This window comes from Oscarella lobularis, chromosome 15 (genome assembly GCF_947507565.1).
Source record: "Oscarella lobularis chromosome 15, ooOscLobu1.1, whole genome shotgun sequence".
Classification (NCBI taxonomy): domain Eukaryota; kingdom Metazoa; phylum Porifera; class Homoscleromorpha; order Homosclerophorida; family Oscarellidae; genus Oscarella; species Oscarella lobularis.
This window is the reverse complement of record NC_089189.1, coordinates 1,456,905-1,484,819: the sequence shown is the minus strand read 5'-3', so window position 1 is coordinate 1,484,819 and position 27,915 is coordinate 1,456,905. Positions and strand designations below refer to the sequence as shown.

Genomic DNA, 27,915 nt, shown 5'->3' with positions numbered 1-27,915 from the left:
GCCAGGATCGCAAGGAGGGTGGACCCGCGATGGGAGGAGTTAGGAGAGATAAAAAATGCCGCCCTGCACGTGCAGTGGCGAGAGACAGTGGGAGGAGCTAAGGCGTCGGCGAGCGAAATGAGCGAGCGAAGTCGTTAGTTGGCAGGCGGAACAAGATTTCGAGTGACGAAGGAAAATTGTGTGGTCGCGTGCTGTTCGGCAGAGAGCGGACTCGACGGAGAGAGTCTCAGATGATTGAATTGAAAAAGAAGACGGATGCGGCTGTTGCGGCGAAAACGGAAAGTGAAACGACGTTGAAAAATCTTCAGAAAACTCATTCGTCGATGCAGAAGAAATTTGATGATATGCAACGATCTGTCAAAGTTCGAGAAGAAGAGAAGGAAAAAGTGGCGTTGGATTTGCGAAAATCCGAGAGCAAAATGACAAAATTGGAAAATCAAATTCACGAATTAGAAGACGCCATAAAACAATTGGAATCAGAAAAACTGAGTCGGAAGAAGGAACACGAATTGAAAATGTTGCAGCAGAAACTCGATCAAATGGAACAAGAGTATAGCAGCGAAAAGGCGGCGAGACACAAGAAATCGTTTCGCGCAAGTGGAGGAGGAGACGAAGAAATTGCAACTCTCAAAGTGCTGCTTCAAGACGAAACGGAAAAGCGAAAGCGATTTGAAGAGAGAGCACTTCAAGCGGGACAGGAAGTCGAAGAAAAATCCGTCGATTTGCAACATGCGCAGAACGGTTTGAAGCGCGTCGAAGAGGAATTATCGGCGGCCAACGAAGAAGTCGAAGAATTGGTGAGAAGACTCGAAGCAACGAGAATAGAGACAAGACAACAGGAAGGAGTGATCGAGGAGTTGACAAGAAGAAACGAGGATTTGGAAATGATAACTACTAGTGTCAAGGAGGACTTTGATAAAATGCAGAAAGAGATGATTTCATTGAAACGAGCTAGTCGAACTGAATGAATACAGCAGAGAGAATTCCAGGAGAGATTTGACGCCGAAATCATTGCTTCCGCTAAAGCGAAGAGTCAGTTTGTTGAGCAGAAAGAAAAAGCCGAACAGTTGGAACGATCTCTCAACGAAATGAGATGCACACTCAATCGTTTGCAGACAGAAAAGGATACTCTTGCCTTGCAACTCGAAATGGCCGATGCTTCGGTGGAAAATTCTCATCGAGCAATGAACGTTGCCGAGTCAAAACAATCGGAATTGGAGAGAGAAAAGATGATGATTGAACTCGAATTGCAAGAGAATATGCAGAGACATCGGATTGAGATGCAAGACAATCGATCTCTATTGCTACAAGATGAGAAAAAGTTGCAACATTTGCAGAGAAAGAGCGAGCAGATGAAAGATCTTCAATCACGATAAGAGGATGTGCAGTTGAAATTGGACGAAGTTGAAAATCGTCTTGAAGCGACGACAAAACTCTTGGATTTGGAGAAGAAATTGAAAGGTTCGGCTGTGAACAAGTTGGCGAGTGTCATGCTTCAAAAAGGACCGCAATCGTTGAAAGTCCAATCGTCGGTGAATTTGCGCAAGAAAGAAGTCGAATTGAGAAAAATGAAAGGGGAACTCCAAAAGGAACGAGACAATTACTGAAGAACAACAGCAGAGGTTTGGTCTTCAGGACAAATTGAAGAAGCGAAGCGAGAGTCTGTGCGTGCAATAGAAGAGGTAAACAACAGACGATGGCAGCGCGAAAAGAGACGAAAAGAGAAGGTGATCGAAGGGACACAGAGCGAATGTGTGGCGTAGCGCGAGATTGACAAGAGGAAGTACTGTACACGTTGGCGAAAGTACAGCGGAAGTCAGCTGCTGCAAGAGAGATCATCGAGAAGCGTAACAGAACAAACGATGTCGCGCAATACAGCAAAAAAAAGAAAGAAAAGTTCCGCAGTTCGTGAGAGAGTGGTATTTTCGTTGTTGGTGCAGCGGGTTGTGCTACGAGAAGTATGGTTGTGCCGTTCCGGTGTTACTGAAATCGCGTGCGTGTGCGTGCGTGTTTGTGGGTCGAATGAGCAACGTGGATCAAAGGAGGTGAACGAGAGATTGAATGACTTCAGGTGCTGTTGAAGCGAACACGGTGGAGAGAAAAGCGAATAGTGACGAACCTAAAGAACAAAACCGAGGAAACTTCAGTGGAGAGTTGGAAGGAAAAATGAGCCAAAGAGTCGTTTAAAAGAAAAGCAAAGAGGGTGGGTGGATCAATAGCTGCTGGAGAGAGTGAATCTGAGAAAGAGAGTATCAAGGTTAGCTAAAGTCGACAGGTACAACAGAGAAAGCTAAGTATATGGATACGCGAGTATGCATAGCGAAGACGTGATGTGCAAAGCTAGTAAACGGTGTATTGGCACTGTTAGCAGAGTGTGCGCGACTAGTTGCGAGATGCGTAGTCTGATGAGAGGTGGTGAGATTTGAGTGAGTTGGTGGACGTGGAGATTTGGTGTGTGATTTTGTATGGCTGAAGTGACGCCCATTAGCGGTCGTCATGAGGAAGCTGGTGAGGAGAGCTGAAGCGATGTCTAGGAGTAGTCGTCGTCAGGTAGCCGTTGTGATGTGGGGCTGAAGCGGAAACAAAGAGTGGTTGCCGTGAGGGAGCCAGTGAGATGAAGTTGTGGTGTGAGGTGGGCTGAAGCGAAGCCAAAGAGTGGTTGTCGTGAGGGAGCCGGTGTAATAAGGCTGAAGCAATATGTCAGGTGAACCTGAGATTTGTGAGGGAGCCGAGAGGTGCACGGTGTTACGGACTAGGAGAGCTAGTCTGGGGGATCCCTGTTTTCATTTTTCTGTACGTGTTCCGGACTGTGACTCTATGTTTGTAGTAGTAGGGGAGTCAAAGCAAAACTCCTGGTGTTGACGTGAAGATACACGTCAAACTAAGAGGGGAGGAGTGTGACGATTCTATATACGGGCTGTCTGTGTAGTGACGTATGTGTTCATGTTACGTAGCGTGGTAGTGACGTCAGGAGGTTAATAGCGAATATTAGAAGAGGGGCTCCAGTTCTGGCCAAACTGGTGACCAGGGAGAGTAGCTAAGCAGACGTCAATAAAGCTTAAGTTTAACTAACTTACAGAGAGCGCGTCGACGGAACGGGGCCGTGGCCCGGAATGGGCTGCGTCCCCCAGCGGACAATCCACGGCTGCGCCAGCGGGTACGCAGTCGTGACACACTGTCTCTGGATCTTTGCTAGCGTGATTGCGCAAAGAGAAGACGCCTACGACCTCCTCAGATGCCTTCGATGTCAGAATGAAAAAGCGATTTGCTGCTGCTAGTAGCTACTCCGATAGCGGAGTTCAGGAGAACATTCTTTATGTGTCACGTGGGACGAGAAACCCGGACATCTACTTGTTAGTTGCGTTCGCGATAGCTCGTTGGGAAAATTAACTATTGCAACACATAAGGTAATGGACAAAGACATCACGTGAAACAAAAACGCAAACACGCAACTGACAATCAAAACGTCTTGCCCCGTCTATGGTTGACAGAACACCATCGTTTCTTCGATTAAGTTGAATTCCTCCAGTGTTGTCTGAGAGAGTTCTTTCGCCTCTTCAAGACTCAGCGTTAGCATACGAAGCACGTTCTGTAGAAGAAGAAGAACCCGTTATATAATTAATGCATTAAAATTAATTAGCCTACGTTTTTAATGGTTTTGAGACTGTTGACAATTTCAGTTGCATTTTCGAACTTAACGTCGTCAGACTCAACTTCACTTAACGTCGTCAGACTCAACTCCCTCGTACATCACCGACAGCTGGTTGACCAGATCCGATACGTAAGCGTCAAGCGTCAAGCCAGTTCTGTTCTCTGTCTCGTTGATAGATAGAAATGATTGACTCCATTCCTCGGCTGTTCTGCTCCTTCAATCGTCTTTCGGCAGTTGAACTCCACAAATCCAAATCTGCATAAAGTCATCATTATAAATTAATTAGTTAATAAAAGCAAAAGCGTAAATCCAAATAGAATACCTTCTTTGACTTTGTCATACATCATGTCCATGTTTCCACTTTCTATTTCTCCCGTTATATTTATTTCTAATTTGTTATTCTCTTCTTGCGACATGACGCTGACGTTGCTCGGTAGACTTTAATTTTCATAATTTTCTAACAGGTCTTGCAACGTTTCCTGTGCCGTTTGACTTTGGTTCATCGCTTTGAAGCGATACTGTTCGGCCTCTTGAAAATCGCGAGTGTATTCTTCGCACGTTGTTTTGTAACTCGAATTCGAATGCCCAAACTCTTCGGAAGCAGTCAAAATCGCCTCAGGCAGCCTGCGCATGAACAACTCCAAACGACCAAAGCGTTCACATCGGTCAGCCTCAGAAACTGCAGAAAAAGGAAATTAAAAAATTATAGATTTCTTAAGAATTAATTTTTCAATTACTCATTTCCTCCGAAGCGTCTACCGTAACAATTTCAGGCTCTTCATCGTCAGTCACTTCTGGTATAGCCGACTCGTTTGAAGAGGCTATATTAGCTGCTCCTTGAGCGTCTCAGCGTGAGCCATCGCAGTCGTCATATCTTCTTCAACGTCGTAAACAGCGTCTCGTCGACTTCGCAGCCAAATTAACACTAAAAGATGTCGGATTGGGCCGGGCGAACTTTTGTCGTCTTTCGCCAGCTTTTTCGTCGGTTCCCGTTCTACGAATATACTGATCGGGCATGTAGCGACGATGACTGTAGTCCGGTTAATTGCGTCGCAATCTTTCGGCGACGTCGCGTCAACGTCGACCGCTGATGCTCGGAAACATAGCGTCGGCCAAATCGAGAGCCATCTCGCGAACGCTCTTCAAAAGCAGTTGGAACTTTATCGAAACGCTACGCCTTATAAATTATAAATTATAAGCCTCAAATAACATTGAAATGATGATTGTATGTTAACCTACAGTCTCCTTGAGTAGAAGCAATAGCATCCGATATTGCCCAGAGGGCAGGTATACTGCTACGTTAGCAGTTGGCTGCCACAAAATAAGAAAAATTATGAGCGCAAAGGTCATAGCAAAAGCAATTAAGAGCAGATAGAATCATCCAATGTAGACAGCAATCTTTCCGCAGAGAAACTCAGACAAAGAGTTGACAGCTCCATAGAGCATCATTAGGAATCCTATAGATTCAATACCAAGACAATCTGTCAAGAAATACTAGAGAGGATTCATATAAAAGAACAATCAATAATACTATTAATAGACGAATACGTCTTACCTTTATGTAATCTCCAAACATGAATGCCTTCTCGGAACCAAGAAACACGGCCAAAGGAATGAGAAGCAGGACTCTTTTATCTTGAACATGTAACCTTAGAACAGAAGTCGTTAGACTGAGCACCCTTGGCCTTGGTGGGAGATCAAAACGTAGACTCTGAATCGACGCCACGCCGAACACGAGTAGTAGAATCCCGCCAATTTCACAGAAAACTCCCAGAAATAGAATTTTCGTCGAATCAGGAACGGTTACGTTGGTCGCACTCAAACCCCGTCGCATTGACGCTACGATTCGTCGCCGAAGCGTCCGTCGCACCGAACTTCAACACGAGCGACGAAATCAAATTACCAGATATATGGGCAACTTGAAACATTCCTAGATAAATTCCACATTGAAACGCTGTATACCGTACTCCTTCGATTTTCCGGTCAATTCCGCATAGCGAACGGCGAGCGTCGTAAGATAAGTAATCTGCGCCGTCCACAGACACCCGGACCCCGCTCCGAGTAAAACACAAGCGGGTACCATAGTATAAAAACGCGGGTAATAGTTTCAGCTGTAAAGAGGCAGTGTGTAACAAAAAGCGACTAGAATTGTACGCTTTGGTCGTATGAATCCAATGAGGTCCAATGAGCAAGGGAGCGACGAAGAGCGTTCCCAGGCTCATGGACGCGTAGACGGAGGCGAGGCACGTGGCGCCGACGTCGCGACGCGCGTCCAGACTCGTCTGAAGCGTTTCGAGACCGGTGTAGACGAAAACGACGGCGACGGCGAGAAAGACGACGTTTCTTTGGAGACGTGTCGCCTCGATTTTGTTCGTCGTCCTTACGTCGCCGTCGTCGCCGTCGTCGTCTTGGAGCAACGCCTCTTCGTCGTTTTTTGTCATCACGTGATTGGGCGGTCCAAGGATGCTTTCTTGCTCTTTCGTACAGTACTTATAGCTTTCTAAAAGCAAGTGCACATGCAGCTAATGTTTACCATTAACATTATTATGTGTTAATTTGTTCCATGAATTCAAGATCGCAGCGTTTCAGGGGAAGGGGTTTTGTAGGCAGAGAAGATACAGTAGAACATTACACGGTATCCACACAACCTATTTTTATACACTAAGGAATAGCAACGCGTAAAGGTCTCGTAATCAAAGCAATGCCATATTAGGAACACCGGTCACTTCTTGTATGCATGGGTGATTTTGTCAGTCCGTAATGCGATCTATGTATCAACAATTACCCTGCCTTCAAGATCGCGTGCGGTGTTTCTGGAGCACGTGCAAGGGTTAAATTTAGAGCAACTCTATGACGCTAGGTCCGGGACATCCTATCAACGTAAGCCTTCCGTTCTCTCCAGAATTTCAGTTCTTTTCTAAACTTGCCTAACGTTCAATGCAATTTAGAACGTTTAGGCTATGGCGCTACAACAGGGTCAAAATGAATGAATGAATGAATGAATGAATGAATGAATGAATGAATGAATGAATGAATGAATGAATGAATGAATGAATGAATGAATGAATGCAACTGAAAGTTGTCTTTATTGAAATTTTTGAAAGTATGTTTTTCAATTCGGAACACAATCACAGACTTTTAATGCCTAATTAGCAACAACCCTGACAGATTTAGAATGGTCTGTTTTTCAAATCCGAACACAATTACAGCCTTTAAAAGGAACAACCTGGTCATTTCGAAATAACGCAAAAAGATTTCAATGTACGCAACACAGCGCAGTGACAAAAAACGTTTAACAAGTTTGATTCAAATTTGGCCAAGGTGAGTGACGTTGACGAAGGCATGAACTAAACGTTCGACGTATGCCTCCGCATCTTCACCTTTTTTCTGAACGGGCAAGGTCAGCGTTAGGAAGCATATTGAACTCTGTGGGAAAATTGCTGAATGACTGAAATGCAACTTGGGCTTCAGCCTAAAGCCAGTAGGAGGAATTGCATTTGATCCGGTGAAAAATGCCAGGACATGGGACAGGCTGCAGTAGTGCTTTCCCTCTAAAAACGATAACCCGATTTTAGAGTTTAATATTGGAGAATAAATGTTCTTTTATACCTTCGCAGTCGTCTAGAAATCTTTGAAACAGCATGTACGCGTCTGTCTCTTGCTGCCATTTTTCTTCGTCTTCCTCCTTCTCGGTGAAGGCAACTGTTGCAAACATTTTGAGGATGCCCTCTAAATAAAGTTTCATAAAATCACTAATAACTTTCCAGCAAAAAAATCACACCTGCTGTAAGTGCTGAGTCCTCGTCGTGAACAAAATATTTCTTCATTATGTCCTTATGAGACTGCATGATGGAAAGGACGTTCATCAGCTTCAGGCCGTCCCGCAGTTGATGCTGGACGTCCGCTTCAGGAATGTCATCAAGAGTTACCGTAATGTCAGTGACATCACCAGTAATCACATATTCGTAAACAGCGTCTGACAAAAAGCGAAACCAGCTCCTTCGTGTGCTAAACTTGCGGCTAAAATTCGGCCGATGATAGCAAAATGACGGCCCTGCATAAGGAGCATGAATTATTATGAAGAATATGTCATTGAGTATTTTACGCGTCGTAGCTGTCGCACTTTAGTCGTCAGAGAGCGAGGAAGAAGAAAGAATGGAACGAGAAAATGCAACGCGATTCGAGCTCAGACGACGGCCAAACGGCATCGAAAGAGCACGAAAATATGGAAATCGACGACGTGGACGTGGAAGTGAGCCGAATTCATCGCGTCATCCCGAAAGTCGACTGCAAGGAGAAAATCGTAAGAAATCGATTCTGGGGAATAATAGTTAGTTAGCTCAATTTTTTACTTTTAGATTTTTGCTCTCGACGTGTCGCGAGAGTCGCTCTCGCGAACGTTTCGATCGCAATCAAGGTCGAGCTGAAAAATCAATTTAAAAAAATTAACTTTAACGAATTTAATTAAAGTGAATCTCGTACGACGTTGATGCTCTGCAAAATGGCTATCGATACGTTTGTAAACACGAAAGCGAAGATTAATCCGACTCACGAGTATGCGATTGTCTCGTTGACGAATAAAGCGAAAAAGGTTAGCCGGTTTAGTTTTAATGTAGCAGTGCATCGTTCATGTACGTTTGTGCGAATCAATGTCAGAATTTTTCAGTGTAGGAAGAAAGTCTGTAAAGGATAGGTATAATATCTATCCTGGAAGCAATACCCCCCCCCCCCCCCCCTCCCAAGAAAAAGTTAAATTATTTGTAGACTACCTAGCAGTGCTTCAAAATGACTCCTCCTCTCAGTGGTTACGTTTACATACGTCTCCTTTAGAAATGCGATTTCACGTCTAATGCTCTCGTACTGTACTTTGCGATTGCTTGCAAGGTCTCAAACCATCCCACGAATCCCCTGCCGATGTATTTGGTAAGCGAATGCCGTTACTATCTTTTGTTTGATTTCTTTTCGTGAGGCTGATTCGTTTTTTAGATATGTCTTCTCTAATGGAAACTGTGTACGTTTCTCTCTGCGTCCATAATCGTCCTTTTGTATCTGTTTCCCTGCCGGACGTTTCCGATCCTAGTCTTCCTCCTCCGTACGTCGTTCGTCTCATTCCGATTTACACGCGCTCGCGCGCTGCCATCCGAAGTTGTCGAACGGGAACGCGTATCTCTTTGCGGCGCCCTACTTCTTCTTCGACATTCTCTACATTCATCAACCGCCAACGCAGAATCCGGAGTGCGAGGTAAGCAGAATGGGGCTCATAAGTAAACAGAAATACGCTCTGTTATTATAATCGAATACAGTAGAGTCTTTTATAAAGTTAATCCATGCCTTTGCCATATTGCATGACGGTAGAGAGCAATGAGTGACCCGCTAATGTTCTAACAGACTACTGTACCTTGGTTTTTGAACAGTGAATGGGCTCTATAAGACAGCCTAAGTAGTGTTTAAACAAATAGGCACTCAGGAATCAATTTTTAATTAGGCATTTATATAGAACAATTCAAAATAAGTGTTTGTTTAATTTAATTAATTAATTAATCGTCACGGAACTATATTCTCGAGACGAGTTGTCAGAGTAATGCCGTTAGGCTGTTCAACGCGATGAGCCTTCTCATGGGTCATCCTCTTCAGCGGCCTCTTCAGATGGAGTCATCCGCTGATGTGGATAAGCTTGATAAGCGTTTTGTGCATTAAAATTAATGTTGTGATGATTACTGATTGGCTCAAGTGGTCTGCAAATGAACTTTGAGTTTTTATCACTGGATAATTTAAAAAGGAAGTAGATCGTTTACGAGCAGTTTTATGCAGGAGCCTTTCTTTGCTGTGTACATTTCATATAGCTGAAGTTAATTCGTGTACTTGAACACACTCAATCTCGTGGAATAACAGCGACGTCCTTTGTCTTTCCTTCCGACGAGTCGTCGTACAGTTGGCAGGCGGAAATCTAATTCGCCGAACCGAAGTAGAGGAAAAAGAACGGACATATATATATAGGTACGAACATTCGAACCGCCCTTTCTGGTCTTATGACACGTTCTGTCTTTGCGAATGATGCTTCTCAGAGGCGCGGGGCCGGTCGCTTGAAGGCGAACGATCGCTTTCTTTGGAAACAGCTCCGCCCCTTCCTCGTCCTCGCATCCGCTCCCTGGTAAGCAATCGCGCGTCTATCGCTGCCACGCTTACTCTAATACAGTTTCTATTGAAGATTTCTACGGCATCCCGACGACGTTTTATTTGGGGGGCCCCCATGCGTCAGGCACTTCAACAAGGTAGTGAACACTACTTTGTATATTATGCGTGACTAGTTTCTAGGTTCTACGTCGATGTCTTGGCGGAACAAAGAATGAATGGATCATAAGGTTTGCCTCATTCCTTTGGGGGTCCCCAGTGGTGTAGGTGTGCCTTAGGGGTCCAAGGTCTCTTTGTATCGTACATAGAGAGATTGACTGCGTGCTGTGCCACTGGCCTCGTTTTGGGCATAGACTGATTTTCGACCACATCTAAACACTAGGGTTGATTTCTGACAGTCTAATAGGTTTGGGGCTCATGCGATGACTTAGTGGCATAACATGCATGAAACTCTCCTATGTTATGTACGAAGCAAAGAGTATAGAAGGGACAGCAGTCGCTTGTAGTTCAGTTGAGAACGTATAAGTGCTCACTGCATATAACTACGATGGTGTACGCGGGTCCCTGCGCCTTGCATTAGGGTTTAGTCGGCGGCTGCTAGTAGGGTAGGGCGGTGTTGAGATTAGTAGGTTGTAGCTCCCCTCCCTCAGACGTTAGCTAGCAGCCGCCACGTGCTTTAGACCATTTCTCAAAGGATTGGCAGGTAATCTAGATTAAATAGAAAATATAGGTTTTCCTGGTAGTCTTTTTCCTACCGTTTCATCTATTCCTCTAAACGTGCAGCCCTTAGAATGAAACTGTCTTCTTGTGGACGTTGACGTTTGCTTCTCTTGCACTGATAACCTTTGAAAGTGCTTCTGGAAAGACGAAGACGTAACTCTGACGCATAAGACGTTTAATTAAATTCTATAGGGTTAAATCGATAACCGTCCGCACGGAGGAGTTTCACCGTCGAATATTGGATCCGTTCTTACAGATATTCTTGGGGTTCATGCCTAGCTATGAGCCGTTTCAGTATTTTCAATGCTCTTCTTCACCAACAGTTTATCAGTCTAGTGGTTCCAGTGGTCTATCAGCTTGTATAGCTTCTCTTCTGTGGATCACGAAATCGTCCACTCTCTCTACTCAGCCTCGCGTTTTCACTTACAATAAATTGTCTCTTTCAATGCACGTCACCACCATTAATAATAAAGTCATAAGTTGACATCACAAACACATTGTAAGTATAAGAACAAATGGATAAAAAAGTTCATACAAAAAATCTAAATAAGTACGTCAGACAAAGAAACGATGTGACGACGATTCTCTCCTTCTCGTACGAATTTTCCTTTCACCAATCTCTTCTTGGAAAGGAATCCGGCGCTTTGAAGTTGATCGATGACCCTTCTCAGAACTTGAAGGCATTCTCCGCTTGAAGGACGATCTCTCACTCTGCCTCGCCCCGCGATCATTCTTGAGCAGATAGTGTGCAACTCATCTCGATTCATTAAGCGCCTAAGCTGATTGCTCCTCTCTTCGGGGATTGGCGTCACACCAGTGAATATTTCTATTAGCGAAACGCCCAGACTGTACACGTCACTAGGCAATGAACTGCGTTGTGACGTAGGTGGCAATCTTTCAGGAGCAACGTATAGAGCACTCATAGGGCCAGAAGATAGAGAGCTATCCAAGAGATGAGCAGATCCCAAATCAGCGACTTTGACTCTCATATCCCTCGTCACTAAGACGTTCGTTGGACGAATATCGCCGTGAACGTAGGGACGGAGAGTGGAGATACGTAATAGCAGACGTCGTTTCAACTGCAATAGAGAGCTGCTCGTAAGTAGAGAGATAGGAGTCGGACGTGTGTGCAGCGTTAATCACTTCGCTGACCGATCCCTCGAGTAATTCGGAGACGATTTGAAAAGGTAGGCCCGGTCTCATTATTGCGCCGCACACTCGCACGATGTTGGGGTGATGGAGTCGACTGGCCGTGAGAACTTCTCTTCGAAATAGAGGAATCGTTCCCTCGGTCGTGATGAGTTCGTGGAATTTCTTCACAGCCACGTCCAAGCCGTGCCAATGACCAATAAGCACGTCTTGAATATAAATATTTCTGTTATTCGAAAATTGGTAATTTGACAATTTTACCTGCGTATGCTCCGGTTCCAAGCTTTTGCTGAGTGAGCTGAATTTGTTGTGGATTAATGGTTAGAACTTGAACGAATTGGTCGAGATTTTGTTGCGATTCTTCAAGTGAGTCTTGAAGAGCCTGACGTTGACATTGAAACGATTGACGTTCAGCATGAAGCTGCCTTCTGATGTCGTTTCTAAAGGGAAAAAGTAAAAGGGTATTGATTAAATTATGAAATATAATAGTGTGATGTCGTTTTTACCTTTCCGTCTCAACAGCTTGGTATCGTGCTTGAAGCTGCGTCCTTATTTCATTTCTAAATCACACGAAAATATTTCAGAGGCTAATCTCTCATGACGAAAGAGTAAGAAGCACTTTTCTGCTTCATGTCTTCTGTTCTCTTCTTCCATGGCGTGTCTGAAGTCATTATTTAGAATGACATCTTTGTGTTGAAAAGTCACCTTTGTTGTAGAATTTGCCTTTGAAGATCACGGCAACGAGCAGTCAGTTCAGAGCTTCATATAAATCGCATAAGAAATGTAGATATGCAATTAGCAAAGTCGTACTTTCCAGCTTGAAGAGTTTCGCATTGTTCTCTATCAAAAATGAACCACATTAGTTTTATAATGAAATCTATGTTCATGCAAAACAACTTATATACCGCATTCTTTCCATTTGTTGGTCAACGTCCCGGATGCTAAGTCGATCATCTGAAATTGACGTAGATTTTGCGAGAAGAAGAGATTCAATTTTCGTGTAAGATTCGTTTGAAGGACCTATTCAATGAATTGGTTATTGAATCACAAATTGATTCTAATTACCAAGTGTAAAAATTTTCATCAACAGCTGGCATTCTCTATTGTCGTCATGACCGCCCGAAATAATGAGATGAGCAGAGCCGTCTTGATTGGCTACACAGTGAAGGGTGGTCCCAAATTGGTGCCACATCCGGGGTCATGTCAATCTTCATTTATATAATTATTGATTGCAATCAAATTAATGTGATGTACCTTGTGTGACTTTTGCTCATCAATATCAAATATATATCCGCTGTCTGAAATTTCTTTTGGATAACCGCCGATCATTAGAAAGCAATTCTTTCTTTCGAATCCTCTTTTCATTAATTGACGTATTCTGTGAGAATGTCGAGAGCACGGTTTTGGAAGGAAATTCATGCTAATCCATTTATATTACAATTCATTAATTGTTGCCCAACATATTTATGATTTACCTTTTCTCTCAAATCAATCACAAATGCGTCATCTAATGAATTACCATTGTACTCTCCATGGAGTAATCCTCGATCCCAAACATGATCATTCTTCCTCCAATGGCCAACAAACAGCAGCAGAAGCGCTGCCATGGTTTCTTTCTATGGATGGGCGTGGCTACTTGGATCCATTTCATTTTCTTCGGATCCAAACCAAACACCTCTCCCAGAAGACCCCCGCCTTCCTTCATTCCCCGTACGAATACACGATTCCATTGATGACCACGCATCGTGCTCCGACGCAACGAGGAGGAATATTCTTTCCTTCGGCTAAACGACGGATCCATTTCTTCTCTTCTTGGATGTTACAAGTCCAAATTTCGTTGCGGGGGAAAAAGTGGTTCTTCTCCTTTCTTCCACCGAAGAGATGCAATTCATTCCCGATCAACGCACTCTCGTGCTCAGATCGAGGCTCAGGAAATATGGCGCTACAACAGTGTCAAAATGATTTGGGATTAGGAATCAGGATTAGTGATCAGGATTTGGGATTAGGAATCGGGATTAGGAATCGGGATTAGGAATCGGGATTAGGAATCGGGATTAGGAATCGGGATTAGGAATCGGGATTAGGAATTGGGATTAGTGATCAGGATTTGGGATTAGGAATCGGGACTAGGAATCGGGATTAGGAATCGGGACTAGGAATCGGGATTAGGAATCGGGATTAGGAATCGCGACTAGGAATCGGGATTAGGAATCGGGATTAGGAATGGGGACTAGGAATCGGGATTAGGAATCGGGATTAGGAATCGGGATTAGGAATCGGGCATCAGTTTTAGGTTATGCAGCACGTACGTACGCTTCTTAAAATAGGTACAAGCATTCGAAGCGCCTTTTCTGGTCTTTAGACAAGTTCTGTCTTTGCGAATGATGGGGCCGGTCGCTTGAAGGCGAACGATCGCTTTCTTTCGGAAACAGCTCCGCCCCTTCCTCATCGCCGCGACTTGCATCCGCTCCCTTGTCTATCGCTGCCGCGCTTACTTAATACAGTTCAAATTGAAGATTTCTACGGCATCCTGACGACGTTTTATTTGGGGGCCCCCACTCTCCATCGTGCACTCTTCTCGCTTCAACTATGCGTCACGCGCTTCAACAAGGTAGAGACCACTACTTCGTATATTATGCGTGACTACCTATTTCTCTTACTTAGGGTTCTGGGGCCTCTTTGCATCGTACATAGAGAGATTGACAGCGTGCTGTGCCACTGGCCTCGTTTTGGGCATAGACTGATTTCTGACCAAGTCTAAATACTAGGGTTTGATTTCTGACAGTCTAATCGAGGGCGAATTGGGGCTCATGCGATGGCTTAGTTGGCATAGCATGCATGAAACTCTCCTATGCTATGTACGAGGCAAAAAGTATAGAAGGGACATCAGTCGGTTGTAGTGCATGTAGTTGAGAACGTACCATGGCTCATTGCATAACTAAGATAGTGTACACGGGTCCTTGCCTTGCATTAGGGTTTAGTTGGCGGCTGCTAGTAGGTTATGGCTGTGCAGAGATTAGTAGGTTGTAGCTCCCCTCCCTCGGACGTTAGCTAGCAGTCGCCACGTGCCTTAGACCGTTCTCAAAGGATTGACAGGTAATCTAGATTAAATAGAGAATATACGTTTTCCTGGTAGTCATTTTCCTATCGTTTCATATATTCCTCTAAATCGTGGAGCCCATAAAAATAAAACTGTTCTTTTGTGGACGTTGACGTCTGCTTCTCTCGCACTGATAACCTTTGAAGTTGCTTCTGGAAAGACGAAGACATAATTCTCACGCATAAGACGTTTAAATTGTATTGAATTCTAAAGAAGCATTTAATTAAACCAAACCATGAATCGATTAGACCAGAATAATATGAATTTGTCACTGTACAACTGTCTTGTTATCAAGAAGAGTTTTCTTTTTTTTCTTTTGTCTTTCACTTGCCTCGAGAGTTGCGTATCCAAGACACGAGAATGCCCAACTTCACAGGCATTCTGTGGCTGAGAGCGCCGCTGTAAGCAAAAGAAACAGAAAATCCGATGCTACGCCAGAACAAATAGCTTCCAAATGCTGCCTCTTTTCTATCAGTAAACAAGATTCCAAAAGAAGCTAAAGGCAAAATTATAAGCCTCAAATAACATTGAAATGATGATTGTATGTTAGCCTACAGTCTTCTTGAGTAGAAGCAATAGCATCCGATATTGCCCAGAGGGCAGGTATACTGCTACGTTAGCAGTTGGCTGCCACACAATAAGAAAAATTATGAGCGCAAAGGTCATAGCAAAAGCAATTAAGAGCAGATAGAATCATCCAATGTAGACAGCAATCTTTCCGCAGAGAAACTCAGACAAAGAGTTGACAGCTCCGTAGAGCATCATTAGAAATCCTATAGATTCAGTACCAAGACAATCTGTCAAGAGATACTAGAGAGGATTCATCTAAAAGAACAATCAATAATACTATTAAAGTCGAGATGTAGCTGAACAAGGAAAGTCGATTATACGGGGATTCACTTTCATTGAGATCATCCTCGGCGTTCCTTCACTCCGAATAGAAATAAACAAAGTAGGTGCGGCTTTAAACCTCCTTCCTCAGGTGATTGGAATGAATTTTAGTTTCTGTGAAACAACGTCGGCTGAGATCGTGAAAATTTCTTTCGTTCAGACATCGAAACGTCATTCAACGCTTCTTAATCCACAACAAATTCAGCTCACTCAAAAGCTTGGAACCGGAGCATACGCAGGTAAAATTGTCAAATTACCAATTTTCGAATAACAGAATATTTAATTGAAGACGTTCTTATTGGTCATTGGCACGGCATGGACGTGGCTGTGAAGAAATTCCACGAACTCATCACGACCGAGGGAACGATTCCTCTATTTCGAAGAGAAGTTCTCACGGCCAGTCGACTCCATCACCCCAACATCGTGCGAGTGTGCGGCGCAATAATGAGACCGGGCCTACCTTTTCAAATCGTCTCCGAATTACTCGAGGGATCGGTCAGCGAAGTGATTAACGCTGCACACACGTCCGACTCCTATCTCTCTACTTACGAGCAGCTCTCTATTGCAGTTGAAATGACGTCTGCTATTACGTATCTCCACGAGCTCCCTCTCCGTCCCTACGTTCACGGCGATATTCGTCCAACGAACGTCTTAGTGACGAGGGATATGAGAGTCAAAGTCGCTGATTTGGGATCTGCTCATCTCTTGGATAGCTCTCTATCTTCTGGCCCTATGAGTGCTCTATACGTTGCTCCTGAAAGATTGCCACCTACGTCACAACGCAGTTCATTGCCTAGTGACGTGTACAGTCTGGGTGTTTCGCTAATAGAAATATTCACTGGTGTGACGCCAATCCCCGAAGAGAGGAGCAATCAGCTTAGGCGCTTAATGAATCGAGATGAGTTGCACACTATCTGCTCAAGAATGATCGCGGGGCGAGGCAGAGTGAGAGATCGTCCTTCAAGCGGAGAATGCCTTCAAGTTCTGAGAAGGGTCATCGATCAACTTCAAAGCGCCGGATTCCTTTCCAAGAAGAGATTGGTGAAAGGAAAATTCGTACGAGAAGGAGAGAATCGTCGTCACATCGTTTCTTTGTCTGACGTACTTATTTAGATTTTTTGTATGAACTTTTTTATCCATTTGTTCTTATACTTACAATGTGTTTGTGATGTCAACTTATGACTTTATCATTAATGGTGGTGACGTGCATTGAAAGAGACAATTTATTGTAAGTGAAAACGCGAGGCTGAGTAGAGAGAGTGGACGATTTCGTGATCCACAGAAGAGAAGCTATACAAGCTGATAGACCACTGGAAACACTTGACGGATAAACTGCTGGAGGAGAAGAGCATTGAAAATACTGAAACGGCTCATAGTTAGGCAAGAACTCCAAGAATATCTGTAAGAAGGGATCCGATTCGACGCTGAAACTCGTCTGTGCGGACGGTCATCGATTTAACCCTATAGAATTTAAACGTCTTATGCGTAAGAGCCGTCTTCGTCTTTCCAGAAGCACTTTCAAAGGTTATCAGTGCGAGAGAAGCAAGCGACAACGTCCACAAGAAGACAGTTTCATTCTTAGGGCTCCACGTTTCAGAAACGATAGGAAAAAGACTACAAGGAAAACGCATATTTTCTATTTAATCTAGATTACCTGTCAATCCTTTGAGAAATGGTCTAAAGCACGTGGCGGCTGCTAGCTAACGTCTGAGGGAGGGGAGCTAGAACCTACTAATCTCTACACCGCCCTAACCTACTAGCAGCCGCCAACTAAACCCTAATGAAAGGCAGGGACCCGTGTACACTATCGTAGTTATGCAGTGAGAACTGATACGTTCTCAACTCAACTACAAGCGACTGCTTTCCCTTCTACAGTATCCTCTTTGCTTCGTACATAACATAGGAGAGTTTCATGCATGCTATGCCACTAAGCCATCGCATGAGCCCCAAGCCTCCCTCGATTAGACTGTCAGAAATCAAACTCTAATGTTTAGATTTGGTCAGAAATCAGTCTATGCCCAAAACGGGGCCAGTGGCACAGAACGCAGTCAATCTCTCTATGTACAATGCAAAGAGGCCCCAGACCCCTAAGTACACGCCTACACCACTGGGGACCCCCAAAGGAATGAGACAAACCGTATGATCCATTCATTCTTTGTTCCGACAAGACATCGACGTAGAAACTAGAAAGAGAAATAGGTAGTCACGCATAACATACACAATAGTCTTCTCTACCTTGTTGAAGCGCGTGACGCATGGCTGAAGCGAGAAGAGTGCACGATGGACCGTGGGTTTGAAATGGGGACCCCAAAATAAAACGTCGTCAGGATGCCGTAGAAATCTTCAATTTAAACTAAATTAGAGGAAGCGTGGCAGTGATAGACGCGCGATTGCTTACCAGGGAACGGATGCGAGATGAAGCGATGAGGAAGGGGCGGGGCTGTTTCGGGGCTGTTTCCGAAAGATCGTTCGCCTTCGAGCGAACGGCCCCGCGCCACTGAGAGGCATCCTTTGCAAAGACAGAACGTGTCTAAAGACCAGAAAAGGCGCTTCGAATGCTTGTACCTATCTAACGACACATCGTCCGTTCTTTTTCCTCTACTTCGGTTCGGCGAATCAGATTTCCGCCTGCCAACTGTACGACGATTCGTTGTAAGGAAAGATTAACGACGTCTCTGAGATCGAGTACGCGAACTAACGTCGAGCTGAACAACAAAGATCGATTATACGGGGATTCACTTTCATTGAGATCATTCTGCCTTTCCTGGGCGTTCCTTCATTCGGAATAGAAATAAACGAAGTATGAATGGCATTAAATTTCCTTCTTCATGTGATTGGAATGACTTTTAGTTTCCGTGAAATAATTATAAGGTCGGCTTAGATCGTGAATCTTTCATTCAGACATCGAAACGTCATTCACCGCTTCTTAATTGAAAGCGAAATGGCCAAAGTCGCATTTCCTGAGCCTCGAACTGAACACGAGAGTGCGTTGATCGGGAATGAATTGCATCTCTTCGGTGGAAAGAAGGGAAAATATTATTTCCCTCGCAACGAAATTTGGACTTGTAACGTCCAAGAAGAGAAGAAATGGATTCGCCGTTTCGCCGACGGAAAGAATATTCCTCCTCCTTGCATCGGATCGCGATGCGTGGTCATCAATGGGATCATGTATTCGTACGGGGGACAGAAGGCAAGCTACGTGGATTATCTGGGAGAGGTGTTTGGTTTGGATCCGAAGAAAATGAAATGGATCCAAGTAGCAACGCCCATCCATGGAAAGAAACCATGGCAACGCTACTCCTGCTGTTTGTGGGCCATTGGAGGAAGAATAATCATGTTTGGGGGATTCAGCGGACGCATTCCTCGAGATCGTCTCCAATCAGGAGCACAATGCATTGGGGCAGTGAATAATGAGATTTACGAATTCTTATTTGAGGAAGGAAGAGAAAAAGGTAAATTTCATGAAATGAAATCTGGGAATAATTCAAACGTTGATGAATAGGATATTGGTTTGATGTTGAATTAAGTGGAGAAAGACCACAACCACGTGCGTGGGCTGCCATGGAAACGATGGATCAACATCGAGGATTACTTCATGGAGGGTACAGTGGTGGGCAATATTTAGATGATGCATTTATAATTGATTTGAGAGAAAAGGTAAAACATAATTATTTTTGGCAAAAATTAATAAATTGTACTGTAATAGAAATGGATTAACATCAATTTCCTTCCAAAACCATCCGCTCGACATTCCCACAGAATATGTCGAATAATTAAAAGAGGATTCGAAAGAAAGAATTGCTTTCTAATGATCGGCGGTTATAGGAAAGAACTTTTAGACAGCGGATATATAATTGATTTTGATGAGCAAAAATCACACAAGGTACATTATTGATTTGATTGCGATCAATAATTATATGAATTCAGATGGACTTGACCCCGGATGTGGCACCAATTTGGGACCACACCCTTCACTGTGTAGCAAATGAAGACGGCTCTGCCCATCTCATTCTTTCTTGGGGTGAAGACAGAAAAGGAGAATGTCATCAGATCGTGAAAATTTTTAAACTTGGTAATTAGAATCAATTTGTGATTCAATAATCAATTCATTGATTAGGTCCTTCAAACAAATCTTACACGAAAATTGAATCTCTTCTTCTCGCTACATCTACGTCAATTTCAGATGGTAGACTTCGCATCCGGGACGTTGACCAACAAATGGAAAGAATGCGGTATACATGATGTTTTGCATGAACAAAGATTTCAATATCAAACTAATGTGGCTCATCTTTGATAGAGAACAATGCGACATTCTTCAAGCTGGAAAGTACGACTTTTGCTAATTCCATATCTACATTTTATATGCGATTTATATGAAGCGCTGAACTGAATGCTCGTTGCCGTGATCTTCAAAGGCAAATTCAACAACAAAGGTGAATTTTGAACAAAATGGCGTCATTCTAAATAATGACTTCAGACATGCCATGGAAACTGAGAGCAGAAGACATGAAGCAGAAAAGTGATCTTACTCTTTCGTCATGAGAGATTAGCCTCTGAAATACTTTTGTGTTTTTAGAAATGAAATAAGGAGGCACCTTCATGATGAACGCCAAGCTTTTGAGACGGAAAGGTCAAAACAACATCACCCTTATATTTCAAAAATTACTGCTCCTTTCTCTAGAAATGAAATAAGAACGCTGCACCATGATGAACAATCTCAACGTCAAGCTTTGGAAGCAAGATGCCAAGCTGTTGAGACGGAAAAGTAAAAACGACATCAATCTATTCTATTTATTTTGGCTGTTTTTAGGAACGAAATGAGGATGCAGCTCCATGATGAACGCCAAGCCCATGAAACGGAAAAGTATGCTCCGACCTATTCTGAATTTATATTCAATTTAACCTATTAATTTTTGCCTTTAAAAACGATATCAGAACGCAACTTCACGCTGAACGTCACACGTTTGAGTCGCAACGCCAAACTTTTCAATCTCAACGTCAAGCTTTGGAATCACGATGCCAAGAGCTCGAGTCTCAGCGTCAGACTCTTCAAGACTCGCTCCAAGAATCGCGACGCAGTCTCGACCAATTTGTTCAAGTTCTAAACATTAGCCCGCAGCAGATACAACTCACTCAGGACAAGCTTGGAACAGGAGCATATGCAGGTAAAAATAAACCAATTTAGAACTATGCTTATACATTAATTAATCAAGACGTGCTCATTGGCCATTGGCACGGCATGGACGTGGCTGTGAAGCAATTCCACGAACTCATAACGACCGAGAGAACGATTCCCACATTTCGAAGAGAAGTTCTCACGGCCAGTCGACTCCACCACCCAAACATCGTACGTGTGTGCGGTGCTATAATGAGACCAGGTCTACCGTTCCAAATCATCTCCGAATTACTCGAGGGATCGGTTAGCGAAGTGATGGATGCCGCTCACTTCTCCGGCTCCTATCTCTCTACGTATGAGCAGCTCTCAATTGCAGTCGAAATGACGTCAGCTATTACGTATCTCCACGAGCTCTCTCCCCGTCCCTACGTTCACGGTGATATTCGTCCGACGAACGTCTTGGTGACGAGGGATATGAGAGTCAAAGTCGCTGATTTAGGAGCTGCCCACCTGCTAGACAGCTCCAAATCAGCCGGTCCTCTCAGCCCTAATTATCTTGCTCCAGAACGAATGGCACCTACGTCGGGACACAGCTCGTTACCCAGCGACGTCTATAGTCTGGGCGTTTCGCTGGTTGAAATATTTACCGGAGTGGGACCGATTCCGGAGGAGAGAAGTGGCCAGCTAAGCGACTTAGTCAATCGTGCTCAGTTGCACGAAATCTGCTCAAGAATGATTGCTGGTGAAGACAGAGTAGAACGTCGTCCTACGAGTGGCGAATGCCTAACAGCGCTAAGAAGAGAAATAGCAGAACTGCTACGTTTGGGCATTCCCCCAGTGAAGAGACTCGTAAAAGGAAAGTTTGGAGGAGAGGGAGAGAATCGTCGCCACAAAGTTGTACTGTCTGAAGTCCTTTTTTAGATAGGTCGAGTATTGTAGTCGTGTTGTACGTTGAACAGCGGTTTTTATGTGACGTATTTGAAATTTTGATTCCGTATAAACTAGAACTAGCCGAATGGCTAAGCGCTAACTTTGGCCAGTTGCTATCTCATCGTATACATTGTTAATCGTAAACTCAAAGTCAAATTCTCGACGACGAACCTCTCGGAAGTGATGGCTGTGACAGAGCGTTCAACGTTATCTCGTCGTCGTTTTGCTTGGAAGTCGCCCGTCGGACTCGCAAGGAGTTCAAGTCGTCTGTCAAGAAATTGGCGGTGTTGCTCAAAAGGAGTGGCTCGTGGCTCGTTCTCAATGGTGAGAATAGCTATCCGGTCGGTGACAAGGTCACGTTCACGTCGAGTAATGCGGGAAGGCGAACGGCACTGAAAGCGAGAACGAACACGTGACCGTCCGAGCAGAAGAACGGAAGTGCGTGGGCATGAAAGCCCGTATCGAAAGACTACGATGACTTTGTCTCGACATCGAATAGAGAGAGCTCCTAGGAAAAACGTAAACCTTTATCCTATGAATGTATTTAATCACTTACGCCACCGTAGGTTAGAATTATTTCATTGGCGTTTCTCGGATTGAACGAGTATCCACGGTGACCGAAAGCCAATGGGGCATGCCGAGTTCTTGCTCTCGTTCGAATAACACGCCCGATGATTCACTGTACAGATTCCACCATTTCGACTCGTCGCTGACGTAGTGGAGAACGTCGCTAGGCGACCACACGGGCGTCATGACGCTGATATTCTCGCCACCACAAATTTGAAGAGAAAGTGAGGAACACTATATATATATATATACAGTACGTGGATAATCTGTATTGAAGTATATACTCTTCGTCTGGTGTCTTGCACAATGGATGAACCGTTCTCGGACAATTAATTCGGCGCACAAGATTTCAGTACTGTCCCATGGCTAAAGACAATGAATATATATATTCATTGGCAGAACAATATTTTACTAGTGCCAAAGCGTCTCTATGAAGGATTGGTCTATACACCAAGATACCAGTACTTCAATAACCACATATTTATTATTATTATTATTTATTCATTGAACACTAATGACTGCGAACAGGTGAAACGTGCACCATATTAGGAAAATTCCACTGAAGCCAGGCAAGCGTTTTGCTGTCGTGAGAGACGCGAGGCGACGAATAAAAATCGCATCCTTCCCCCTACATTGAGATTAAAAAGTTAAACAGTACACCATAAGCCACTTGTCTTTACCAGAACGGACTGTTCCTGCATAGGCGACTGAACAGAAAATGAGACCAATGTATTTCTGACGTCCCTCGGATCGGCTTTCTCACTTTCCCCGTGGTCTTCGCGCACACAGAAAACGCGCTCGTTCGCGTACACCCCGTCGGCGTAACGCCAGCCTAAGAAAAGCTTGTTCCATCAGAAAATATGACGTCATAATCTTTTCTGCCTTTGCCGGCTGGAGTCAATGGAATGGGATCGGCGTTTGAAGTCGTTTATTTAGACTTATACAAGACTTGGTCGTCGAAATTGCTGAAATAAAGAACACCTAGAGAGAAATAATAGCATAAATCAAATGACTTCGCATTATAAATAAACCCAGTGGCTTATATCACGGATTGTAGAGAACTGGATATGAAACGCACGCACGCTACCGTATGTTGCGTGGGATCATCCGTGACATGCCCCGCCCCCGTGTCTCCGCTTGTGCTTGGCACACTCAAGTCCTGTTTGACTAAAGGGATTAATCGCCACCCGTCTATGATTAACGTAAATCGATGCCTACATCTTCGAAGTACCTAGCGCACCATTTGCCTAAATTATTGGAGGTTTCGTAAGAGCGTTTTCACGCGTTTTCTCACGAGACCTACTTCGGAAGGGGTTGTGTAGCGTTTTCGTCAATTCGCTTACGTTTGCGTCGCCAGTAAGATAAGGAACGGTTTAATAATGATCCTTGCTGTGGCTTTGTCCACAAGCAAGGCCGGTTTCGTCGCGTTATAGCCGAGTACGGGCATTTTTATGCTCGGAATGGTGAAGGAGTTTGTGTAGCATTTCTGGGAGAACTGTAGAGAGTCAGCCGCATACTGTAGTTTTAGTAGATAGAACTGCCACTGTAGAATGGCCCTACAACCCCGACTAATATATGAACGAGCGGGTTTGCGCTAGAAAGAGGTCGAAAAAATGCTGAGCGGAATTAATTAACAGACAAGCAGCAGAGCGAGAAAGGCTAGGTATGCTTCCTCTAAGCTTCTAATAGTTAGTCTCTCTGCGCTTTGCTACTTTTCGGTTCTCTACACTACTGTACCGTGACCTTTGGGAACAATTCAATGTTACCTGTCACTGCTTAGTTAAAAATGGGTTGTTTTTTCATGAAAACGTTAAGGACTAAGCATGTGCGAATTTTGCCATTGTCAAACCGGGGAGGCAACGGAGGCAACTGGGTTAGCAATCCGGGCAAGATCGGTCACGTGACCATGTCACGGATGATCCCACTAGCGTGCGTGCGTTTCATATCCAGTTCTCTACAATCCGTGCTTATATACCTGAGTGAACGAAGAAGGAGCCGCCCCCGTACTCGTGGACTCGAGTGCGTGCGTTGAACGTTCCCTTCGTCCATTGCACGACTTTGCCAGGGTCCCTTTGCCATCGTTTCGCGACCAACTGCAGACGCGATTGCGTCCCTCGTCTGAAGGACGCATCTCCGACCAATAGATCGTGCCTGGAGCGAGAATTCGCCGTAGCTAGGAAGCCTAAGCTGATGTTTTCGAACCAGAATCTGCCTTCCGATCGACGCAGAGCTCTTCGATGCGTGATAAATTTGCCGCTATGTCAGCGGCGCTAAGCGGTGACTTCCACGAGCCGAACGGAGCTGTTTTCTTCGCGAACATCGTCTCGATCGTCACGTGATGTGTTCGTCCAAAAGACCCGGGCATAGACTACCCACTGTAATTTTATTTTTTAAAATGCGCTTTTTATAAGTATTCTAATGGTCTCTTCTGCGCGTCAACAAGAAATTTTTTTATAGTTTAGTCCATCTCCTGTTCGTACAGAGTACGCTGTGCGCTGTCAGTGCTCCATGCAACTATAGCGGAGGACGAATGGTGGACGTGTCGTTGAGCGGCATGACCGCGAGGTGGCGTTGTCCCGATGACGCTTCCAGTCAATACTTGACAGGTACAATTCTCAATTCGGCTATTATTAGCTAATCGAATCACTCGTACATGCCAAACACGAAGCCCCGGGACGGCAGCTCGTTCTCCCATTGGTCGACAGAACGAGACCTCGAACGCACAACATTCACACGCAGAGCTCGAGACTCTCATTCGTGCACACGACCCCGACGACGAAGGCGCGTATATTCGGACTCATTCGGCCGAACAAAGGTGGCGAGACGAAGCAGCCACGATCGCGCAACGCGGTAAGGCCGATGAATCGTCCAATCTTTTCTTCCAACGAACGATCGCGAAACGTTTAGGCTTCGATATCGAAAAATCGAACGCGCAGGGGGCGCCATCACGAAGCCGAAGGCGCGAAACGGTAAGCGCAACGCGTTTCTAGTGATAGTGATAGTGATAGTGATATTAAATCTTGGCTTCAGGGCGTTTTGAAATAGGTTATCGTTGTGTCTGATTTGCTTTGTTGGTGTTTCTGTGTGTTTGTTGGCCCTTTAAATTGGGCACTGCTCCCTTGTGCGAGTGATTCAAAGATAATAATAATAATAATAATAATAATAATAATAATAATTAATTTATTTAACGACGGAACAACCCTCGAAACGTGTTGGTCGATCTACCGGGTGTCGTACTAATTACCTATCTACCACAAACAAAATAAGTAATGTCAAAAATATACCTTTTGATTAGATCTTTTGGACATAACAGTTATATCGTAGACGAACTTTAATGATTTAAGGTCAGATGCAGACCACAAAAGGGGACAGAGAGAATTCCAATAAGACTGAGCACGATAAAAAGACGTTGATCGAAGAGCATTTGTGGAGGGACGAGTAATTTTTACCCCAAATTGAGAAAGACGAGTATTATAGCCACCAGAAGATGTAGGAAAAAAACGGGAAGAAATTTGAGATGACGCTAGAGAGGTAACTCCACCGAACGCAAGAAAGAACTGATGACGTAAGTCATACGGGTGTAGATGAAAACGAGTAAATAAAGTTGGAAGATCACCAGTAGGCTCATGGAATCGGATACCAGCAATGAGACGGAGGCATCGCTTGTCAATTTGCCGAAGTCGAGAAGAGATTGAATTTGACCCAGAATCCCATACCACGGAACAATAGTCAACGTACATCCACATCCGGCTGAATTATAGATCGAACAAAGCTACACGAGCTGGCTGAAGGAAATCGGATGGATTTTGTTCTACAGTACTCGACAAAACGACGCGACGTTATCCGGGATTGCTGATGACGCCGTGGTCTTCGATCGAAGGCCGCGAACAGCACGACGATTGGAGTACAGAGTAGATATATGGTCAGGACTTACTTCTGGGCGCGAGAAGACCGTCAAAGCTTCAGCAGGAACGATTGAACTTGAAGAAGAACGACGAGCGTTCGACGGTACGTGACGTCAACTGACGTAAGTTCTAACTCTGCGTTTGCTCTGTACTAATTTTTAGTGTACTTAGCCTCGCAAGCCAGTCCCTTCTTCCTCGGTAGGGGAGAAGACTTCGTGTTATCTACTGCGTAAAAGAGCAGGTCAGGTGACGCTGGAATGATATGCGGGAAGAGAAGTCTTTCCCTTTAAGTCTATTCTTTAGGTAATTTATGGCATAGGGATGTTGCACGAATTAGCGGTACAGTAGGACTCCAAAAGCACAAGTTTCTTTCAGTGGACGGCTTCCTATCTCTTGACAACAGATTTGTTTCCTTTTTTTTTTTTTTTTTTAGCGCCGAGAGCTTCACAACCTATCGTGACGTCACGCGTTCATCAGAACCACGTGGTCACGGCAAGTGGCATTTTCCTCTAACTACAAAGGGTGCTTCTACAAGTGCCGCTCGCTAGACAAACAACCTAAACTAATGGAGAAAAATCCTACAGAGGGTCGATTAGTAGTATTAGTATATGGCGCGCCATAAATGGTTCTTTTATTTCTTCCGCTACCTTTATTTCTTCCGCTACCTTATATTTCTTCCGCTATATTTCTTCCGCTACCTTTTATTTCTTCCGCTACCTTTTATTTCTACCGCTTGATTTCTTCCGCTACATTTCTACCGCTATATATTTCTACCGCTTGATTTCTTCCGCTACATTTCTACCGCTTTATTTCTTCCGCTTTATTTCTTCTGTTACATTTCTACCGCTATATTTCTTTCGCTTTATTTCTTCCGCTATATTTCTACCGCTATATATTTCTTCCGCTACATTTCTACCGCTTTATTACTACAAACGTAATTAGTAGCGTTAACCTTGGAAATAGACAACGACATAGCATTAATTATTTATCATAATAATAATCTTTCCAGGAATGAACGAGCATGAACGTAAACATCGATTCGATAGTTATAGGTTTCCTGCAAATGATCAACTTCGTTATCTAGCTGAGATAAATTTTCTCTCGAAAGCGGCAAATTGACTTCAGGAACAACCACTTCCGTCTAGTCATCATTTTGTTCTGATGATAAACGTTCTTGATAACCAATTCCGTAATTTTCCCAGCTTCCGTCTACCTGCGGTTATTTTAAGAGTAATTCGCAGATAAAATTTCCTCGTACTTTTGTCACTTTTTGTTACTTTTTGCTACTTTTGTTACAAGCGTTTTGCAGCGCCTCTGACAGAAGCTCAGAGGCTTGACAAAGTTTTTCCTCGCTGACGCGGTCCATGAGGGAGCCAGGCAAAATGGCGGAAGAGCATGCGCACTAAACAGCGCTTCGAAAAGCACACAGGGAAAGAAATTTAGCGGTAGAAATACACAAGTACAAATCAAGCAATAGAAATATAACGGAAGAAATATAGCGGTAGAAATGAAGGGGAAGAAATATAGGGGAAGAAATATAGCAGAAGAAATATAGGGGAAGAAATAAAGCGGAAGAAATATTAGGTAGCGGAAGAAATAAAAGGTAGCGGAAGAAATACAGTAAAACCTGTGTTAGCGACCACTCGTATATAGCGACCACCTGTCTATTACGACCACTTTCTTTGGGACGGATCGTTCGTAGTGTAAAGTACCTTGCATATAGCGACCACCTGCCTTCTGCGACCAGCGACCA

At 44.1% G+C, this 27,915-nt stretch overlaps 3 protein-coding genes, 2 long non-coding RNA genes and 1 pseudogene across 5 annotated transcripts; 3 read left to right on the top strand and 3 right to left on the bottom strand.

Annotated features, from left to right (window-relative positions):
* The first annotated feature begins 49 nt into the window (after positions 1-49).
* Positions 50-1,924, top strand: LOC136195791 (rho-associated protein kinase 2-like; annotated as a pseudogene).
* A 5,661-nt stretch (positions 1,925-7,585) lies between these two features.
* Positions 7,586-8,338, top strand: LOC136196264 (BRISC and BRCA1-A complex member 1-like). Its single transcript, XM_065985789.1, has 5 exons — positions 7,586-7,603; positions 7,767-7,955; positions 8,011-8,069; positions 8,123-8,243; positions 8,324-8,338. The coding sequence occupies exons 1-5, from the start codon at positions 7,586-7,588 to the stop codon at positions 8,336-8,338; spliced, it is 402 nt and encodes a 133-aa protein (XP_065841861.1).
* A 2,646-nt stretch (positions 8,339-10,984) lies between these two features.
* LOC136195812 (probable serine/threonine-protein kinase DDB_G0271682) lies at positions 10,985-13,591 on the bottom strand. Its single transcript, XM_065985277.1, has 10 exons — positions 13,129-13,591; positions 12,908-13,073; positions 12,719-12,861; positions 12,559-12,673; positions 12,464-12,493; positions 12,359-12,412; positions 12,273-12,314; positions 12,160-12,213; positions 11,915-12,093; positions 10,985-11,862 (listed from the first exon to the last, which is right to left on the bottom strand). The coding sequence occupies exons 3-10, from the start codon at positions 12,843-12,845 to the stop codon at positions 11,474-11,476; spliced, it is 990 nt and encodes a 329-aa protein (XP_065841349.1). The 5' UTR covers positions 12,846-12,861; positions 12,908-13,073; positions 13,129-13,591; the 3' UTR covers positions 10,985-11,473.
* Positions 13,592-15,017: 1,426 nt separating this feature from the next.
* Positions 15,018-18,356, bottom strand: LOC136195960 (uncharacterized). The gene is made up of 5 exons (XR_010672035.1): positions 18,210-18,356; positions 18,043-18,153; positions 17,880-17,985; positions 15,309-17,827; positions 15,018-15,249 (listed from the first exon to the last, which is right to left on the bottom strand). It is a non-coding gene; the product is annotated as an uncharacterized lncRNA (long non-coding RNA).
* A 30-nt stretch (positions 18,357-18,386) lies between these two features.
* LOC136195959 (uncharacterized) lies at positions 18,387-21,767 on the top strand. The gene is made up of 14 exons (XM_065985441.1): positions 18,387-18,444; positions 18,495-19,096; positions 19,147-19,301; positions 19,351-19,527; positions 19,572-19,716; positions 19,762-19,876; positions 19,942-19,971; positions 20,024-20,077; positions 20,122-20,163; positions 20,221-20,274; positions 20,326-20,409; positions 20,455-20,508; positions 20,580-20,809; positions 20,858-21,767. The coding sequence occupies exons 2-14, from the start codon at positions 18,586-18,588 to the stop codon at positions 21,679-21,681; spliced, it is 2,475 nt and encodes an 824-aa protein (XP_065841513.1). The 5' UTR covers positions 18,387-18,444; positions 18,495-18,585; the 3' UTR covers positions 21,682-21,767.
* Positions 21,768-22,766: 999 nt separating this feature from the next.
* LOC136195925 (uncharacterized) lies at positions 22,767-24,584 on the bottom strand. The gene is made up of 5 exons (XR_010672020.1): positions 24,460-24,584; positions 24,233-24,408; positions 23,140-23,238; positions 22,938-23,089; positions 22,767-22,885 (listed from the first exon to the last, which is right to left on the bottom strand). It is a non-coding gene; the product is annotated as an uncharacterized lncRNA (long non-coding RNA).
* Between the last annotated feature and the right edge of the window lie 3,331 nt (positions 24,585-27,915).

What these genes read in the sequence shown, in the direction of transcription:
- LOC136196264 (XM_065985789.1), top strand. An exon ending in TCGACTGCAAGGAGAAAATC is followed by an intron (nt 7,956 to 8,010) that starts GTAAGAAATCGA and finishes TTTTACTTTTAG; the next exon opens with ATTTTTGCTCTCGACGTGTC. An exon ending in ACGTTTCGATCGCAATCAAG is followed by an intron (nt 8,070 to 8,122) that starts GTCGAGCTGAAA and finishes ATTTAATTAAAG; the next exon opens with TGAATCTCGTACGACGTTGA.
- LOC136195812 (XM_065985277.1), bottom strand. Translation starts at nt 12,845, where the DNA reads ATGTGGCACCAATTTGGGACCACCCTTCACTGTGTAGCCAATCAAGAC. An exon ending in GAAACTCTTCAAGCTGGAAA is followed by an intron (nt 12,413 to 12,463) that starts GTACGACTTTGC and finishes ATTTATATGAAG; the next exon opens with CTCTGAACTGACTGCTCGTT. An exon ending in AGAAGACATGAAGCAGAAAA is followed by an intron (nt 12,214 to 12,272) that starts GTGCTTCTTACT and finishes CGTGTGATTTAG; the next exon opens with AAATGAAATAAGGACGCAGC.
- LOC136195959 (XM_065985441.1), top strand. Translation starts at nt 18,586, where the DNA reads ATGGCCAAAGTCGCATTTCCTGAGCCTCGAACTGAACACGAGAGTGCG. An exon ending in CAACAAATGGAAAGAATGCG is followed by an intron (nt 19,877 to 19,941) that starts GTATACATGATG and finishes CATCTTTGATAG; the next exon opens with AGAACAATGCGACATTCTTC. An exon ending in AGGCAAATTCAACAACAAAG is followed by an intron (nt 20,078 to 20,121) that starts GTGAATTTTGAA and finishes TAATGACTTCAG; the next exon opens with ACATGCCATGGAAACTGAGA.